Source organism: Amborella trichopoda, chromosome 4 (assembly GCF_054954075.1).
Source record: "Amborella trichopoda isolate Santa Cruz 75 chromosome 4, AtrichopodaSantaCruz75HAP2 v2.0, whole genome shotgun sequence".
Lineage (NCBI taxonomy): Eukaryota > Viridiplantae > Streptophyta > Magnoliopsida > Amborellales > Amborellaceae > Amborella > Amborella trichopoda.
The window spans coordinates 48867993-48888580 of NC_142339.1; the positions used below are offsets into that span (position 1 = coordinate 48867993).

The following is a 20588-nucleotide window of genomic DNA, read 5'->3' on the forward strand; positions in this document are numbered from 1 at the left end:
AGAGATATTATCATAAAACAATGCACATATATTTTTTACCGGTTATGAAATTTTCTTAATCGGTTGCCTTGTTATTTTTGAATATCTAGAATCCTATAAGTTAGTTGTTTTTATTTTTCTCTTTTTTTTAAAAAAAAATCCTAATATAAAATTGATTACAATGTCTGTCAATGTTATTTTGGAGCAGGAGCAGCCATTTCATTAGCCCAAGAAAGTCTTAAATTAAATTACTTTACAAGCCCAAGAGGCAAATTCCATTAATTTGTGTACCAATGCAATATCCCAGAATATTATTATGACAGAAACAAAACATTATATTTCATTTGGAGCAAGTAACAATCAAAGGGGAAAACGAAGAAACAATTGGAAAACGCAGTAGAAGAGGGGGTAGGGCAGGGGCAGCGAGCTCAATTGCAAGCCTCCCGGGCGATGCCGAGGCGCGCGTTGGGCAGGTCGAAGAGCAACCGGTGGTTCTGTTGCTGAAGGTTGGCAATCACATTCAGTGCCAAATTCACATCCCCGGGTGTTGCCGCCATGGCCAGGCACGCGAGCGATCCCTCCGATGCGTGTATCAGCACATTCTCGGCCGGCAGCACCAAATCCAGACCCTCGAAGTGCAATGTCACCGTTGGCACGTCCATCGGCGCTGGGAAACAAGTGTCGAACGCACCCAGCGGAGAGAATGGCCCCGCCACCACTCTCTTGAACTCGTCTCGCACTGCCTCGTACACTGGAGCCACAAACCGGCTTATCACGGTCCCCGAGTCTATTATGGTGCCAGCGCCGGTTAGTGGGTTGAACCCCGGGACAGGAACTAGCAGAGCCCCGATGCTTATGGCAGTCAAATTTGCATAGTACAGAGAGGGCCGGTGCGAACTGGTCAGAAGTGGGGTGGTGCGTATGTGCTTTGGCTGGCTGGCGGGGCCGAGACGGAGTGAGCCAGAGAAATAGTAGGACTTGAAGCTTGGCAAGCAGTATGAGAAGGTGCGTTGGTAAAGCATGCCTGCTTGTGAGAGCAGTGATGCAGGGCCACGGCCAAGGCCCAATAGCCCCTGCGGCGGCAACGACCCGCCAGCAGCCGAACGCACACACCCAAATGTATAATTCGAGATCAAATCCATAGCCAGACGAAGCGTGTCCTGAGACAGCACCGCCGAGAACGAGGAATCACCACCATAGGATTGATTGAAGTAGCATAGACCACTAACGCATGATGGTAAGCGAGCCTGCGTACACGCAGGGACAGTACATGGGAGAGGAGCATAGGTTGAGGAGGAATTCGGCGTGAAGGAGGCGGCAGAGGGAGTGGAGGGGCATCCAGAGCAGTTGGTACAGGGGACCCAGGCGGCGTCATTGCTAGTGTCAAGTACCATGAACATGAGCTGGCCGGGAGTGCCAAACTTTGCACGCACTATGTAGTTGCCAGTGTGGAGTATCTGCTGCGCCGAGGCGATTGGGACTACGGTAGCAAGGTTTGCAAGGTAGGCAAGGCGGGCAGGGTCGTTGTTGGCCATGTGCATTACAGTGTCGGGCCACGAGGAGGTGGAGGGAGCGGCAAAGGGCGAGCATTTGCCATGGATGTGGAGGATTGGGAGGGTGTCGGCATCGTCAGGCCACGAGCGGCAGCTTTCTGCAACTACAGTGGCGGCGACGGAGGCAGATAGGAGGAGGACAGGGAGCAGAAGAGCCGTTGCCGCCATGGTTGAGATAAGGGGAAGGAGATAAAAGGGCGGTGTACACTGCATAATTTCTATATATAAATTGAAGGAGGTGACCAATTAATGGATTCTATGTATATTTTATAGACAACGAAAATAATTGTGAAATTTTTGTTTAGTCATCTTTTGAGGCAAACCCCCAATGCACTGTGTGGCAAAATGGTTTAATCTACCGAGGTTTGGGTTTAATCTACAGAAGGGTTTATCTATATCTAGAGGGGATCGTTTCTACAGGATCCCACTATCCAATCTACATAAGGGTTTATCTATGTCTAGAGGGGACTGTTTCTATGGGATCCCACTACCCAACTAGAAAAAATATGTTACTATTACTTTCCAGCCATTGGATCTAAAAGAACGGCTGGGATAACACCAATCAAAATGTCATTGTTTGGAAACAAACTTGACAACCGGCTCTCACCCATTGCATTTCCCTTCCCTATCCCACCTATCACGGACCCCATTCTCTATCTCTCACGCTATACTCAATGTCTTTGTAGTCTCATTCTCTCTCTCACGCCATACTCAATGTCTTCCTAATCTCATTCTCTCCCTAACCTATGCAAACCCCAACCTTCTCAATTGTTTTTTGTCACATCCCAAGTTTTATACCATTTTTTTTAAGAATGACAGTCTATTTTTAAACTATAAATAAAACAAATTTAGAATTTTTGCTATACATTACATCAAAACTAATTTTTCATTACTTTGAATATTTTTTCCAATTGCATAATCCATCTATCGATTTTTAGTGGATTACAACACCCTTAAAACAGGTGGATTTGATTTTTTAGATTGTTTGATATTACACCCATTATTCTCGTAACTGACTGCCTGGGTGAATTATTGTTCTCCATCTGGAGCTGCATGAGAAAAAACCATATTCTCCAAGGGTTTATGAATTACCTCCATGCTAGCTTCAGTCGTACAGGATCTTGATATCGTTTTTGTCTATTCATACAATAAGTATGGATTTAGAGTATATTCCTATTCATTTTTTTTAGGGATCATAACGATCTTGACATCGTTCTTGACTGTTCATACAATAAGTATGGATTTAGAGTATATTCCTATTCAGATTTTTTAGGGATCTTAAACCTATTGATCTGATACCAAAAATTGTCCCCCCCTCAAATTTTATAATACTAATATTCCTAAAGAGTGACAGTCTATGCTTAAAATATAAATAGAACAAATTCGGAATTTCTACTATACATTGCATCAAAATTAATTTTTTCATTCAGAAATTGTTAAACTTGTACAAAGTCTACTCACAACTCATATTAACATAAGGGTTTCAACAATTTTGATAGAACAAAAGTTACAAAGGCAAATTTAACCATGACTACAAAGTTCTTCCAAGCTACTCCTATTGTACATATGAACAATAAAGTTGCTATTATTCTGAAAAGAATTCACAATAATTTGATGAATTTGACTACTCAATAAGTGATCATCATAATCCTTTAAAAATCATGGTTGGAAAATGTAAATATTTTCTAAAAGAATACATATTAAAACAATATGAGGAAGAGCATACATGGCGAGCAGTTTCAAATTCAGAAACACACAATTTTAACATAATCCAAAAGATTTGAATGCATATTGAAACAATATGAGGAAGTATATATATAAATCTTTTAACAGAAATGCATAGTTTCATATAATTCAAAAGTTTCACAAAGTACCCTACTGACGTCCCAAATAGATCACTTATATACCCCACCAGCATCCTGGATGGGTCAACTTAATCCTTACCAGTATACCGGATAGGTCCACTTATAGTCACCGACGCACCGGATGAATCCTTAATCCATTCCGGCGTACCGGATAGGTCCACTTATACGTCACTGACTTATCGAATGAGTCCACTTACATGTAGAAAAGAATACTATGATGCACATGGTTCACACCAATTGGTAAAACTTCTCATTTCAATATGGACAAATAAACAATGTTCTAGCAATCCTTGAATTCCAACTTAGAAATCCCTTACTAGATTCATTTCAATTTATTTGAAATGTTTCTTTTACACATTTCAAAAAACATCTTCTCAGCCATTAGATACCAAAATTTCATTGATTTATGATGTTCAAATTTAAGGAGGATGATGAACTAGCATTAACCCCAAGCAATGTTAGAATTGTAATACTTTACCCAAAAATCAGTTGCCTTACCCAAAGTTGTGAACTCAATGTTTAGCTAAAAATTACTAATTTTACGATCAAAGGCAGAGAGAGAAAGAGGTATACACCAACTTTAGAAAAAGAGATTGAGGTTCTTTTAGGGTTAAGGAAAAACATAGATTTATTTGCAGTTAGCAAGAAAAGAGAGGTGTGAGGAAGAGAGCTGTGGTAACCTTATTCTCTATTGTCAGTTAAGAAGCTCTCGTATCCCCGTAGACGTATGCACGTTGCTGAACCACATATATCTTTGCGTTATAGTTGGTTGTCTCTTTTTGTTGGTGTTTGTTTCTTTTTTCTTGCTTCGTGGATTGTTATTTTATTTTTACGTTTTTTTCCCCTCTTTCGAACCAAAAGCTCTTTTGTTTACTTTTTCGAACCACAGACGAGACTCTGGTGGGAATGCCAAAATTTAGAGTAATTTGGCAGAGTCCATATCAAATTGCTTGATGAGTTCTCAATCAAAAAATTATGGGGAAGTCCAATTGATTGATAACCTTTTTATTCTACTAAAAACCAAAATTCATCGAATTGCAATCCAAAGGTCCAGAAGCATCAAGGAGGGAGGGATATTATTGGAAGAGTATCATGGTGTGCCCGTGAATGGCTTTGGCTGGTTATGATCAGATTCGGAGTAGAGACATGATGTTATGTGTTTCCTTGGCTCTCTCTAGCATATCACGGGTACTTTGTCCTTTCTTTGTGAGATGGACCCACACGTTCTTCTTTTTGCAACTGTGAGGTCCTTATCTTTTTTGACAAGGTTATATAGGAATGAACTTGAGACACCAAGCTATGAAAACCCGGCCTCTACTAGCTTGACCCAAGCCTGATTTCTAATTGTGAGGTCATTATCTATGAATGGTTTTGCAAATAATCAGGATTTTATATTGCATGTGTTTGTTTGGAGGGAAAGGAGGATCCCCTGAGAAAGTTTTTTCCTACTGGACTATTGTTTTCCAATGTTTTCTTCAGCAAACTAATAGTTATTGTGGCTGTCGGAAGTACTTTCTATGCCGTTTCCTGAGCTCTATGTACTATTGCGAGATAATGCTTCATACAACCTTGGCTCAAAAAAGGAGATGGTATCCTATAAAACCATTTATGTTTGTTATAAGGAGCTCAGAGTTACTCATAGCTATTAGATGTCAAATTAAAAGACTTGGGATGAGTCACAAAGTTTAACAAAAAAAGTTTTCGAGCTCTGAGTTTAGTCAATAATACTTAAAACTACACAATTTGAAGGTGAGAGACCAAAGTGATTACGACCTCCTAGAAGTAAATAGTTTATGTATATACTTTTACATAATAAAAACTCTCATACCAATGAAAAAGCTCTCTCACTAGACGAACTTTTGCAAGGCCCTTGAAAAGTGCCTCCATAAGAAACAAATGCGCCCTGGTTCACGTTTCCCATCAATCTATTTATTTGAAAGAGTTCTATCTAACATGGGTGCATGATATACGCTACAACTAGGAGACATCTATACTGTCTTTGATGATTAACAATGTGGGACCGAATGCTAAACATTGGAATGGCTTAGGCCAATCATCCATTTTGAAATTTTAACAACCATGAGAAATAGTGCATTGTTTTGTAAATCACCATGCATTGTGGCATATTGTTGAGCATAAAGTTTGATTAAGAACTAGTGAGCGGTACTTGCTTTGCATGTGTTTTTAAAATGCCGTGCCCATAACGTGATGTTCATAAGAATATAATAAGAAACAATATTAATAAGAAAATACGATTATAGATCTCTCTTTATGTTATTGAATATTGCACATTGGTTTGACAAAATGAGTAAGTTATTTATATGAGTTTTTTAATAATAAAATTTGATATAGCAAATGAAGTAATGTGGACATGCTATTAGCGTAATTGTAATTGACTCAATCATAATATATTTAATACTCATAGAATAAATTAAGTAATACTACGTAATTATTATTATATAATCATGTGTACAACAGACAACAACAACAACAACAACAATAACAATAATAATAAAATAAATTATTTTAAATTACAATAATATATAATTACATAATTTTTGTAATTGTAATTATAATCATTATCATCATCATCATAGCCTTTTCCCAACTATTTGAGGTTGGCTACATGAATTCTGGTTTACGATCTTGCTCTATCAAAGGCCATGCCCTTAGTAAGGCCATAAGTTCAGATATCTTTTCTCACTACTTCCAATAATATTCTTTTGGGCCCTCTTAAGCTTCTACTTGAACCAACTTGCACCTCCTAACAAGAGCTGTATTAAGTATGCGCTGCACACCTAACCTACCTAAGTTTACTTTATCTCATCTTATAACTTATTGGAGCCGCACCTAAGTTCTCCCAAATGTGATCCTTTCGAATTCTATCCCTTCTTACATTGCCACTCCTTCTTCTCAAAGTTCTCATCTTAGCTACACAATATTCCGCCCCAACAATGCTGGTCTCACAACTGTCTTATAGAACTTCCCTTTCAGCTTCATTGGTATGCGGCAATCACTTAAAATTCCAGTTGCACATCTCCACTTCACTCACCCAGCTCTAATTCTATGTGTAATATCATCCTCCATCACTCTATTTTCCTAGATTATTGACCCAAGATATCGAAATGCTCTCTTTTTGGTATTTCTTGACCGTCAATCTTAACTATTTCCTCGTCTCTACTCTTATTATTATTAAACTTGCATTCCATATACTCTATCTTAGTTCTGTTAATTTTAAAACATTTAGATTCTAGAACATCCCTCAAATGTTTTAACTTTGTGTTGATGCCGATTCAGGTCTCATTGATCAAAATTATGTCGTCCGTGAAGAACTTACACTACGGTACCTCATCTTGTAGGTATATGGTTAAGTTGTCCATTACTAAGACAAAGAGCTCTGGGCTCAATACTGACCCTTGATGTAGACCTATTGTCATTGAAAACTTATTTGTTTCTCCAGTAGTTGTTCACACACTAGTTAGCGCTCCCTTGTACATATCTCTTACCAAGTTGATTTAGTATTTGAATGTTCATTTCTCTTACAATACTCACCAAAATCAATCTCAAGGTACTATATCATAAGTTTTCTCTAGATCAATAAAGAACATGAGGAGGAGGTCTTTTCCCTTCGCCCTAAACTTCTCAATCAATTGCCTTAATAGAAAAATAAGCACAATTGTTGACCCCCTGGCATAAAACTGAATTAGTTTTCTTATACACTTATTTCATGCCTTAGTCGTTGCTCAATCACTCTCTGCCACAACTCCTGTTGAACAGCTTGGTCACCCAGTCAATGCCAATCTCCACCGTGTACTTCCAAACTTCTATCGGATACCATCTGGTCCTAAGGCCTTTTATATCTTTATCATCTTCAAAGCTTCTTTCACTTCTGATATCCTAAACTTACGAATATATATGACCTCTACTCTCATTCATGCCAACGGTTCCTTCTACTACTGTATTCTTATTATGTTCATCATTTAATAATTCTTAAAAATGAACTCTCCACTCCTCATTGACCTCTTCATCCCTCACCAAGATCTTTTAATTATCACTCATACTACATTTAATATGTACAAATCCCTACATTTTTTCTCTTATTTTTGTTAATTTGAAAGCATATGTTTCACCTTTTATCGTTCCCAATTTACTATGTAGATTGTCATATGCATTAAGTTTAGTCTTTTTCCAACTATTTAGGGTTGGCTACTTGAATCTTGGTCTATCATTTCACTCTATCAAGGGGTATACCCTTAGTGAGGTAATAAGCTCCTATATCTTTTCTCGATACTTCTAACCATGTCTTTTTGGGCCTACCCGTTGTCCTTTGTGAGCCTTCTACTTGAACTAACTCTCATCTCCTAATAAATATTATAATGGGTCTGCATTGTATATGACCAGTCCACCTAAGTCTACTTTCTCTCATCTTATTACCTATTGTTGCCACACATAAGTTCTTATGAATTATTCATTTCAAATTCTATTTACTCTTGTCTTGCCACTCATCCATCTCAACATCTTCATCTCAGTTACATTCATCCTATGGATATGTTGTTTTCTAACCGCCCAACATTTCATCTCATAAAATAAAGTTGGTCTAATAGGTATCCTATAAAACCTATTCTTTACACCCTCGATTCTCTTTATCCCTTTTCGAAAATTACCTAGCCTACATGCTCTCTATAAATATGATCTCTTTTTATTTTAATGTCACATGTCCACCCCACAATTGTAGCTCAATACATGTAGAATATATATATGTGTATGTGTGTGGTGTGTGTGTGGACTTTTAGAGCATAAACTTATGAACTAGAATTTCCTAACTTAATTAGCCTTTATGATATAAAATTATAACCAGTGTTTTAAATATCGCTGATCCGAATCAAAACGTATCAATTTAAAACCAGAATCGATCAGGCCGATTCGAATCTCCTAAAATATTGGGAACTGGCTAGCTCATAGCTTAGGTTGGTTCTCTGACAGAATTGGCCAACCAGACATCGTAAAAAAATATTTTAAATTTCTTTATTAAAGAGAGAGGTGGTTGGGCCCATCCCCATACAATAATCTTTATATTTTTTTTATTTTCTTCAAAATTTTATAATTCATATAAATTGCATAGATGGTAGCCCACCCTCCGCTGTGGGGAAAGCACCCCTACACGCTTGCCTGGAGCACACACCTGTGTGTGACCAGCTCATATTTGTATCCCCCCTATTCCTCATCATATTTAGAATAACCCCCCTAACTCTCTGGAAAATTTCAATGTGGGACTAAAAAACAATGAGTAGAGTGAAAGAGGGAGAGAGGTGTATAATGAAAGAGAGAGAGAGAGGGAATATTAATTGCTATTAAGCCAAAAGATATTCTACCTCTTTCAAAGGATATGGCCCATTTACTCTTTTGGGTAAATCCTACTTAGAATTAATTTTAGAACCTGAAAATTTTGGGGACATAACCTCTTCTACTCATAGATTATAATCAATAAATTTTTTATCTAATTGCACCATCCATCCACACAATGAAGAAAATAATCTTAATATTGAATAAAAACCGTTTAATTTTTAGAAAGTGAGATTTACGTGTTAGACAACTCAAATTTCAACTTTTTTTTTAGAACAATCATCTTTTGATATTTAGGTGATTTCTAAAATTTTATATTTGAAAAAATCCTCTAGTCTAACTGAGAGAGAAGATATAAATTATATGCTCACAAGCCAGCATAGCATACATGCCCAAATTTAAAATGTCACAAGAATATATTGTTTACATTTTGATGGCACAACAAATAATTCCAGTGTCAAATTGGATTTTTATTGTCACATAATTATTTATTTCTTTAGATAACTGAGATATTGAAAATGAATTGTTGACTATGAAGTGAAATTAATGAACAACAAACACTAGCAAAAAACAGGTCCTTAATATTTACACATTTTTTGTAAAATAATGAAAAACTATAATTCAATACCTTTTTTTTTTATTTGAAAAACCTAAAAACTACCTTTTAAAAAAAATTGTAGTGCTTTTTTAAAAAAGTTTCTTTTCATTTCCCATCACCACTCTAAGATTCATATTGGGCTAAATTTTGTTTCGGTGTGCTTTGATTCGAATGGCTTGAGTACATGTGGTCGCTCGATTTTCTTATTAGGCTCAATTTCATTACTTAAATCATGGGCTTGAGTGGCTCGATTTTCTTATTAAGCTCAATTTCATTTACTAGATTCAATGTTCGTTGAGTGAACGTGATGGTATAAAAGCATGGAAGCGTCTATCCTACATTGTTGAGCAACAAGAGGATGTAGGTGCACACGCGAGGCTCCCTTAAATAAAAATTAAAAAATTAAAAAATTAAAAAATTAAAAATAAAAGCCTTGCGTAAAAGTTACAAGCGTTCTCTCACTTTGACGAGTTAATATGGCCCCTCTATTAAATTTATGAAAAATTAAAAACCACCTATTAGAAGGAGATGGGCGTGAAGGGTGGGCCCCCTCTATAAAATAAAAAATAATCAAATTTTAAATCCGTTCTAATCTAGTCCTTCTGTTAGAGAATTAATACGTATCGGTTCCAACCGGCTGGTTTTACGGAGCCTTGGGCGGATCCCGATATCTTACAGGATCTAAAATGGGCATGACAATTTTCAATTTAGATCGAACAATTGACATTTCTTTTAAAACATGCTATTTTCTAATAAGAAAAAAAAAAAACTCCAATATTTAAACAATCGAAAAACTCTCTTATGAACCTTCGCCCTTTCTCTCTCTACACTACAAGCCCCCCTTTCTCTCTCTACCCATGACCCTCCTCTCTCTCCAACCTGATACCCTTCTCACTTTCTCTCTCTAACCCATGAACATCTCCTTTTCTCTCTCTATCCCATTAACCTTGCGTCTCTCTTGACCCATAAACCTCTCCCTTTCTCTCTCTATCCTGTTACCCTTCCATTATTTATTGAGGTAAATATGGATAATCTGAGCCAACAGATTAAAAATATAAGGGAAAGTAATCTGGGCCACAGGGAATATTGAAAAATAAAAGGGTACTTTTGAAATCACATTTTTCAACACTATTTGAAAGTGTGTTTATACAAACCGCCCCCTATTTTATAAACTTTGGGGTTCGAGGGCCTCCCATTTGGGGGCACACGTGTTTTTCCTTTTACAGTATTAGTTTATTGACTAGGAATATGAAATGTATTAAAAACATAAAAACGAGTACCAAAATACAATTAGAGTCTTATGTGGACCGTCAATATAATAAAGGTTTCTATAAGTATAAAAGATACATACTTCTCTCATCTGCCTTCCAATTTAGATCAAGTGAGCCACGTATCGTTTGATCTGGATCCGACGCTTTAGAGTATGTTATTTTATTTTTTATTTTTTGAAAAAATTGTATGAATATAAAATTTGGTATATACCATCTTCTCAATAGAGCGCACCTAAAAAAATATTAAAATTTTTTTTTCAATAAAATATAATAACCAATATACCCTTTGAAGGTATTTTGGTCATTTGATTTTATTGAGAATATTAGTTTTATATTTTTACAAGTACGAGTTTAAGAGACGAGTGACACCCAAAATTTGGTATCAAAATAGTTTGTAGAAAAAACATTGAAAATAAAATAGTGTAGAGGGGCTATCTCAACCGTCTATTATGGGGAAGTATATAAGTTTGATGCTATAAAGAAAGCATAGAACGTTTTGCTATTAAATATATCCATTAATATCTGTCCATATGACGGGTCAGTTTCCATTTGAATAAAATCAAGAATTTATAGATCAGAATATTACAGAAATTTAGATTTAATTCTACCATAAGTTCAGTTGTCACCTATTCATAAGAGTAGAGTACAATCCAATAACAATTTATTTCTCATCCAAATTATATTTATAAAGCACAATTCCAAACAAGCTCATTGATACATTTGATTTAACCAATCACAATCATCCAATAGCTATAAACTTGAGATAGGTTACGCAATCATGCATGAGATTGTGCATTGCATACTGCATATTATGAAAAATGAATATTGAAGTTCAAATCATACAAATCAATTCAGTGATAAAAAAGAAGATCACACACATGAAGGGGCAGGGACAAATGAAGTTAAGAAGTAGAATTTTCTTTAATGATGATCACTGGACAACTTACGCTATTGATGCAGTAGTTGCTTACGCTTCCCAAAAACATCCTTCAAAAACCAAAAATCAATAAATTTTTAGATCCTTGTGAAAAAAACTTCTTTTATATAATCATGTAATTCTTAATTACTGCACAACAAACAATAATCATGTGATTCTTAATTACTGCACAACAAGCAATAATAGCACAGTAAATTGCTGCACAACAAGCAATAAGAGCACAATACTCATTCGTCTTGTGATTGCTAATCCATAGTTGTGCCAAACCATTTTTCACTCACTCAAATGTGGAAATAAACCGTTTTTCACTCGCTCAAATGTTGAAAGAAATTTCCATTTTGTGCTCAATATTGGGAGAATGATTTTAACCGACTTGATTTTAACCATTCAAGCATCCACCATCAACTTTATGACTACCTCAGTTTTATAGCCATTGGCTTTTCTTTCCGACAGAATGCTTCATTAATGGTTTTTGGATCATAAATAAAAAACACATATTGATCAAATGCTTCACTAATGATGTTTGGTTCACAACTCACAATTAAAAAATATAAATCTAAGGAAAATCAATGCTGAAGAGGTAAAGGGATTTGTATGTATTAGAATGTTAGCCATAAGTCACTATCAATATTCAGCAAACAAAAATGAAAACTATTGTGCTCTATTAATTGGTCTCTATAGATATAAATCTCAATGGTTATTAATTGGTCTTATAGATACAAATTAATTGGTCTCTATAGATATAAATCTAAATGGCTCATGATGCCTTGTTTTCTGGTAACATTTTTGCTTGGGCTTCAAAACTCTAATCCTAATCTTAATATATTTCCAACACTTCTCTTTCTCATTAATAAAAAACTAATTTCCTCTTATTTCAATCACATTTTCACCTATCGAAGCAGAATTTCAAAACCCTAATCCTTTAGGCCCGAATAATTCCATCTAGTTGAACCTGTAAATACAATAATATCTATTTATGTATCATATGATATTATATATAAATAAAATAATATATAAATGTATTTTATATATGAAAAATGCTGAGATTAACCCACTAGCTCATATGAATATATGAACCTAACAGTTCACAGATTGAATATGGGCTGATTTGATAGTCACGACTTTATTTTATGTTGAGTTTTAATTTTTTTTATACAAATCCAAATAACAGTAAATTTTAGACGCCCATTCTTCTCATCAAGTTGGACCTAATAAAAATATTTAAAAAATAATTCACAAAAAATAAATTGACCAAAATACCTCCAAAACGTTTCAAGGGTATTTTGATTCATTTATTTCTTGCAAATTTATTTTTTGATATTTTTATTATGTTCTTCTATTTTTTATGAACACATACCTAAAATTTCAAGTTATTTGGATTCGTAAAAAAAATAAAATTAAAATTCAAACACGAAAGTTGCAAATTATTTTTTTGATATTTTTGTTAGATTCTTCTACTTTTGAAGAATACATACCTAAAATTTCAAGTTATTTGGATTCGTAAAAAAAATAAATTAAAATTAAAATATATGATTGTCAGATTAGCCCATATTCAATTTGGGCAGTTGGGCTCATATGTTCATATGAGCTAGTGGGCTAATCTCAATTTATAAACTTATTGTATCTTTTATGAAAGGCGTCTAACAATTCTTATGAGAATTTTGATAGATACTATTCTCTTATCCCTTTATTAGTTTCAGAAAGACAATCATTTTTTAATAATTCTATGTCTACTTTGACCTTTTCTTCTTTCTGGAGAGTCAGGATATTAAAGTCAAGGTCAGAGAATGTTGGTTCACTCCCTGATGGACTAGGATCATAAGCCTTGCATACGGGTACGTTAATGTTACTATTTGTTCTTGTTAACCCTTGTATTAAGGGCTTATCCTGTATTGATGAAGTAGAATGTCTGGAAGGTGCAGGCATTCGTTTTGGAGGTTTTATTATATCTTCAGAAAAATTCAATCTTGCTCTTCGGCTATAAATGAATTGGATTTCAATATTTCCATCTGGATATTCAATTATTTGATCTGGTTGAAATCGACTCTTAAAGAGAAAAATATTCCTAACCCCACCTTTGAGTTAAATACATTAAAAAATCAATACCAAACCTTCTATACGACAGATGGAGAAGAAATACAAAGTATACATCCCCAAGGAAAAATCTCCAACTAAAAGGAAAATTAAAAGATAAGCCTAAAACAAAAGCCTCTCCTTATAAGCTGGCCCCTAATGAGCATGGCCATAAAATAGAGATGATCCCACATATAATAGAACAAAACAACTATACAAACCTTTGTTTACAGTCTATTGGTAAACAGACTACCAAAATAGAAAACATAATAGGAAAATCTCAAGGAGAAGTACCAGATAAAAAGAAGGCAATACTATTCAAACCTCCTCCAAAGATAAATGAAGAAAGATTCAGCCTAAAAGGAATAAAGAAGAAAGAAGAATACAAAGAATTAGTTGATGAACTGATAAAAAGACTATACCAGTTAAGTATAAAAGATAAAAAAGGGAAAGGGATAGTAGTTGAATCAGAAGCCATGGTGCTTCAAGAAGATTCAATAAACAATGATGAAATATTCAAAATAGAGGAAAACTTCAAAGAAGACGATTCAAATATTAATAGGATAGATTATGAAAGGAAATGGAGGCCTACTGCCCAATCAAGAATGTACCATACTAGGCCAACCCCAGTAGATATACAGTTTGAAGAAGATTTAATTTCAAGTATTGTATCCTACTCGGAAAGAACGATCGTCAATCGGAATATCGATGGTATGTCTGACCATCAAATATTAGATACCATGAAGCATATAACCATGTATGCTATTGCTTGCAAGATAGCTCAAAATCATGACCAAGAAGTAGCCAAAGCCATTGTCTGTGGGTTTACAGGATGGTTAAGAGGATGAAGGGATTTCCACATGAGTGAAGCTTCTAAACAACAAATATTAAACGCTACAACGCAGTGGACTGTAAAAAATGAATATAATCAAGAAATACCTCATAGCGAAAATGATGCAGCTAATACACTTATCTATACAATAACCCTCCATTTTGTAGGAAGTACTTCCTTATTAGATGCTAGATCGGAAGATCTATTATCTAATTTAAGATGGCCGACATTATCTCACTACAAATGGTATAAGGACGTTTTCTTTTCTCGCCTTCTGTCCAGGGAAGACAGTAGTGCAGATCATTGGAAGGAAAAATTTATAGCAGAATTACCTTATCTGTTTGCTGAAAAGGTGAAAAATAGATTGAAGAATAAGAATGGAGGAATAATCACACACTCCCTTTATACTTTAGGAGAACTATCTGCAGAAATTTGTGCAAAATGTCGTACTGATTTAAAGTTAAAAAGGCAACTCGATAAGCAGAGAATGAGGGGCAAAGAGAGAACTAGGAGACTTTTGCGAGCAATTTGGCTATAATACGGTACCTTCATCTGTTAAACCTTATAAAAGAAAAAATAAAAATAAAAAGGATAAATCTAGAAGAGAGATCTTAAGGATAAATTTACTAGAAAGTTTGTCCCAAAAACCAATTTTAAAAAAGGAAAGAGAAAGATTCCAGTATGTTATAACTGTGGGAAAGTAGGACCTTACAAGAACAAATGCAAAATCAAAAGGAAAATCAATGCCCTACCGCTTGAAGAAGAGATCAGAAGTCAGATATATGATATACTCCAAATGGAAGAGGAATCAGAAGATAATACTTCAAGCTCTGATACTGAGCCTCTTGTCGGAAGATTAGAAGATGAAAATTTAATATTAAGTAGCTCAGATTTAGATGAAGAAATGGAAGAATGTTTTTGCAAGAGTCTTGATACCCTCACAGATGAAGAAAATTTGATCATAGATTTAATAGATAAGATAGCTGACTCAAAAGCCAAAAGAGAAGGCCTAACACTACATACAAGTAGCTAAAACAAAAAAGAAGCCAGCCCCTTTGGTAAAAACACAAGAAGAATATAGTCTAGCAGAAATACTTAAAAGAATTAATAAAAAAGATATGGTCCATAAGGAACCATCCATTTCTGAGTTAAAACAAGAAATTAATGAGGTAAAATCTGAAGTACATCTTAAGAATAGAATAAGAATATTAGAAATGTCTGCTGACTTTTCTGAGGATGATACAAACGAAGAATTGGAATTTGATAGTCTCTTAAGGAACCATAAAACCCCTATACCTCCAATAATAGAAACCTCAAAATCTTCTAATTTGGCTGATAAACCTATACAAGATAATAATTATGTAAACGTATTAGATAAAGTTATTACTCAGAAATGGTTCACTTTATTAAGAATAATAGTGCAAAATGAATACAGCTTTCAATCCTAAGCATTAATAGATTCAGGAGCAGACCTTAATTGTATAAATGAAGGACTAGTTCCTACTAAATATTTCAGCAAAACAACTCAAATACTCAATACAGCAGATGGTAGTAGACTAATAATTAAGTATAAGTTGTCTAATGCTGCAATATGTAACAATGGTAATTGCTATGAAATGCCCTTCATTATGGTAAAAGGTTAAGCCAAGCTGTTATACTAGGCACTCCTTTCTTAAATCTTTTATATCCTTTGAAAATAGATAGTACAGGAATAGAATCAAACATAGAAGGTCATAGTGTAAAATTTGAATTTGTAGATAAGCCAAAATTCAGAGAGGTCAACAACATTAAGCAAATTATAGAAAATAAAAAGAGATTCTTATGTCATCTCAAAGAAGAAGTAAAATATAAGATAACAAATGAAAAGCTTTCTTTACTAGAGAATAAAAAGAGTATTGAAAATATCAAAAAGAAAATAGAAGAAGAAATTTGTGCAGATCTACCAAACGCCTTTTGGAACAGGAAAAGACACATAGTAAGTCTGCCCTATATAGAAGGATTTAATGAAAATAAAATACCAACTAAAGCAAGGTCTATCCAAATGAATCCAAGACTTCTTGAAGTACGCAAAAAAGAGATTGATGAATTACTCTAGAAAAAGTTAATCAGGAAAAGCTCATCTCCGTGAAGTTGTTCAGCTTTTTATGTCGAGAAGGCTTCGGAAAAAGAGCGAAGAGCACCAAGACTAATAATAAATTATAAGCCGTTGAACCAGGTACTCAAGTGGATTAGATATCCAATACCTAATAAAAAAGATTTACTTGATAGACTTGTGGATGCTTGTATATTCTCTAAGTTTGACTTAAAATCAGGCTATTGGCGAATACAGATAACTGAAAAAGACAGATATAAGACTGCTTTTAATGTCCCCTTCGGACAATATGAATGGAACGTAATGCCTTTTGGGCTAAAAAACGCTCATTCGGAATTCCAAAATATAATAAATGATATTTTGAACCCTTATATGAAATTCATGATTGTTTATATAGATGATGTATTGATTTTCTCAGAAAGCATTGAGCAACATTTTAAACACATAAATGTATTTATAAATATGGTTAAAGCTTCTGGTTTGGTAGTCTCAGCTAAGAAAATCAGTCTTTGCCAAACAAAAATCAAATTCCTAGGTCACAATATTTTCCAAGGAAGTATTATCCCAATTGATAGAGCACTAGAAATTGCAAATAAATTTCCTGATATTATTCTAAATAAAACAGAACTCCAAAGATTTCTAGGTTGTCTGAACTTTATTTCGAATTTCTATGAAAATCTAGCATTGATGCTAAACCTTTATTTAAAAGGCTAAAAAAGAATCCACCCAAGTGGACGGATGAGCATACTATGGCAGTAAGAAAAATAAAAAATAAGGCCAAGGAATTACCTTGCTTAACATTGTCTAATCCTACCTCGGCGATGGACTATGGTAAATTTTATTAAGTTATTAACCTTTAGGATATTATAATCATCTCTCAGTGTACTACTGATAATTCAATGGCTCTGATACCAACAAACAACCAAGATCTATTTTTTACAGATATTAAATATTTTAACAAATATTAAATAAAAAATCTAACATATCCAAGATAAACAAGTACAGTTATCAGGATAAATAAGGAGAAAGGAGAAATATCAAGCACAATCCAATTCGTATAAGTAATATCTCTAATCTTAATACTGAATACAAACTTTATTTGCATATTAAAGAAGTACCCGCAGATTGCAATAAAGAACTTGCAGAAAGAACGTACATATTACATATACAGAAACTGGTGAAGAGCTTCCACTCCTCAGGACAGTAAGTTGGCAAACTATTGATATTACAATCACACATTCACTCAATTTTTTGAGTGGCTAATGATACACCACCGGATTTACAGTATTAATAAAGAAAGAGTAAGAATGAAATGATGAGACTGGATGATTACTGGATTAAGAATATGAAAAGAAGAACTAGAAGGCTCAAAACTATTTAAAGAGAACTAGAGGGGGTTCAAACAGAGATATAATTTATCAGAACGTTTAGAATATCACCCGAGCTTGGAGTAGAGTGTCAAGCTGAGAAAGAAGTGCTCTAAAGTTTTGAACTTAGGCTCCTGAGCAGAGTTTTAGAAAGAGATGAGAATTAGAGAAGAGGCTAGGAAGAGAGTAGATGAAAGAGAACAGTGAGAAGACTCCTTCTTCGGATGATGATCTTATGCTAGGCGTCCCCTATTTATAGGCATCAGATCTCAAAGAGGTATTAATTCTTGTTCATAGGTCCGTGTCACCTAAAGGCTGAAACAGTAGTTTGATTTATCAAAAAGTGGTGGCCCAGTATTTCGATTTGGCTACAGGCTTGAACAGTGTCTTGTCGGTAGAATCTCCAAACAGTAAAAGTTGGACTATAGTCGTCGGTGGCTTTGTCGTATTAGCTAGTGGGTATCTGGGAACAGTACTTGCGAATCTCTTTTTGTCAAAGTGGCTTCGAAGTGTCGGCCAGCTAGGGACAACTGGCATCTAGTGGCAGGTGGCTTTAATAATTCTGATGATGACCAATAGCAACTTATTCATCGGGCTGGATATTTGAGGATCATTGGGCTTTTCTTCTTACTGAAAGCAGCTTATTCGGGCTGGATATTTGAGTATTATTGGGGTTTTACTGAGAAAATTCAATTGCTGGTTGCATCAATTCGCAGTCCTCATTTTCAACCGCATAGTCTTCATCATTTTGTGACGAGGTTGACATCGCTTCCCCTTTTTCTTCGAACGTTTGACGCAACTGCTTTTTTAATTCTTCTTTTGTTGCTTTATGGTTCTGTCTCTTCATTTTATTAATATATTCGGAAAAACTATTCGGGCTGTCTTCTGGTGCCTGGGTTGATAATTTTCTCAATTTAATATTCTTAGGATCAATGAGCTTGTTCTCATAGACGTCCCACTATTTAATATATATTTTCTTTCCTAGTTTTGGGATGTATTTCCAATCATTGGTAAATTATCGGATATTGCAAAAGTCCATTTCATAATCCAGAGAATTTGGTATATTGCCATGAAATATATATCGTGATCTATTTGAGGGTCTTTATTATTAAACTCTGCAAACTTATCTTGAGAAGTTTGTAGTTTAAGAGGAAGAATCTCTGTCCCGGATCCCCAGATCTGGAACCAATTCCTAAACCAATTAGGAAATTTTTCTACTATTGGCAATTTCATCTATATGAACCAGGTATGTGAATTATTACTATTTTGGAGGGAGAAAACCTTATGCCAGGCATCTATATATTCATAATATTTGTAGAACTTATTATTAAACTATGGTGCATGTAACTTTCTACTTCTTATGGGATCTAAGCCCCATTCTTTATAAGATATTACTTTTCTTATTTGGAATTTTGAATAAGCAAACTATATTTGTATTTCTTTGATAAAAATGTACTAAAGTGATAGAACCTATTTCTAGGAGAATCGCTTCGTACCATTCCCTTGTTTTATTACCATTAGAGAGATTCAAATTATTGATCAGATATATATTGGCAATGTTTACTGGATCCAAATCCCAGTGTTCATCTTTTATTATAATATCAGTTAAAAAAGTAGTTTCTATAAACAATGACTTTTCTGATGTAGGAATCTTTATTGGGCTAGAAGAGGAGACAAGTTCTTGGGCTTGTCTTTTTATGAGCTGGTTTGGGGTTCCTGGATAATTTATTATAGGTTTTCCTGATGATGGTGATGAGACAATGTCCATTTTGCTCTTTCCTTTATTAATGTTAGTATTCATTATTGCAAGTCTATCTCTGTTGGCCCTATGAGCCAAACAGCCCAGATTGAATCTGGGTCGATCTGACGGTCATGACTTCATTTTGTGTTTGAATTTTAATTTTTTTTCTACAAATCTAAATTACATGAATTTTAAGTGTATGTTATTCTCATTAAAGCACATGTAATAAAAATATTTAAAAATAATTATCAAAAAATAAATTGACCAAAATACCCCTAAAACTTTTGGAGGTATTTTAGTCAATTTATTTATTATAAATTATTTTTTTGATGTTTTTAATAGATTCTCCAATTGTAAAGAATGCACGCCTAAAATTTCAAGTTAATTGGATCTGTAGAAAAAAATTAAAATACGAAAAGAAGTCATGACCGTCAGATCAGTCCAGATTGTTGGGCTCAAATGTTGATATGATATGATATATATATATATATATATATATATATATATATATATGAATAATGATACTATGAGACCCTCCCACACCCCTGTGAGTAGGACCCCAAAAAATCACCATTAAATTTTAACACAGATCTCTAAAAAACCCATTCACCCAAGTCCCACACCATTGTCATAACTTTTTTAAAGATCAGTGTCAAAAATTTAATGGTAATCATTTGGGGTCCTACTCAAATGGGTTTGGAAAACAGTTGAAGTAAATAGGCCCATTACAGAGACTCAATTTTACTATTCCAAGCAAGGAATCAGTGAATCGCTTATGTCTGTTGTCCCTTAAACAGAGTAGGACATAATTGTTTAGTCCTGTTCTAGTTAAAGATTTTACAGCTATTTGAACAAGACCAATATGTAAATATTTGTATTCCTTTCTCTTATGATCTTCAATCATCCTTAGAGAAAGTAGTTGGAATTTATCCTGGGT

General features: G+C 34.5%; 2 protein-coding genes across 6 annotated transcripts in view; both read right to left on the reverse strand.

Moving 5' to 3' along the window:
* Positions 1 to 261: 261 nt before the first annotated feature.
* Positions 262 to 1771, reverse strand: LOC18431018 (Eukaryotic aspartyl protease family protein). The gene has a single exon (XM_006841147.4). It carries the CDS (start codon positions 1743 to 1745, stop codon positions 408 to 410), a length of 1338 nt encoding a protein of 445 aa, XP_006841210.2. The 5' UTR covers positions 1746 to 1771; the 3' UTR covers positions 262 to 407.
* A 9498-nt stretch (positions 1772 to 11269) lies between these two features.
* LOC18431011 (Adenine nucleotide alpha hydrolases-like superfamily protein) overlaps positions 11270 to 20588 on the reverse strand; it is a 42561-nt gene continuing 33242 nt past the window's right edge. For all 5 annotated transcript variants that reach the window (XR_002280405.2, XR_016054638.1, XR_016054637.1 and 2 more), the window contains one exon: positions 11270 to 11596. Coding sequence is in view for 2 of the 5 variants with exons in the window: in XM_011623863.3 (XP_011622165.1) it covers positions 11512 to 11596 (85 nt within the window). In the remaining 3 variants the exon portion in view is untranslated. The remainder of the gene's footprint in view (positions 11597 to 20588) is intronic.

Coding starts and splice junctions, on each gene's coding strand:
- LOC18431018 (XM_006841147.4), bottom strand. CDS start 1,745: ATGCAGTGTACACCGCCCTTTTATCTCCTTCCCCTTATCTCAACCATG.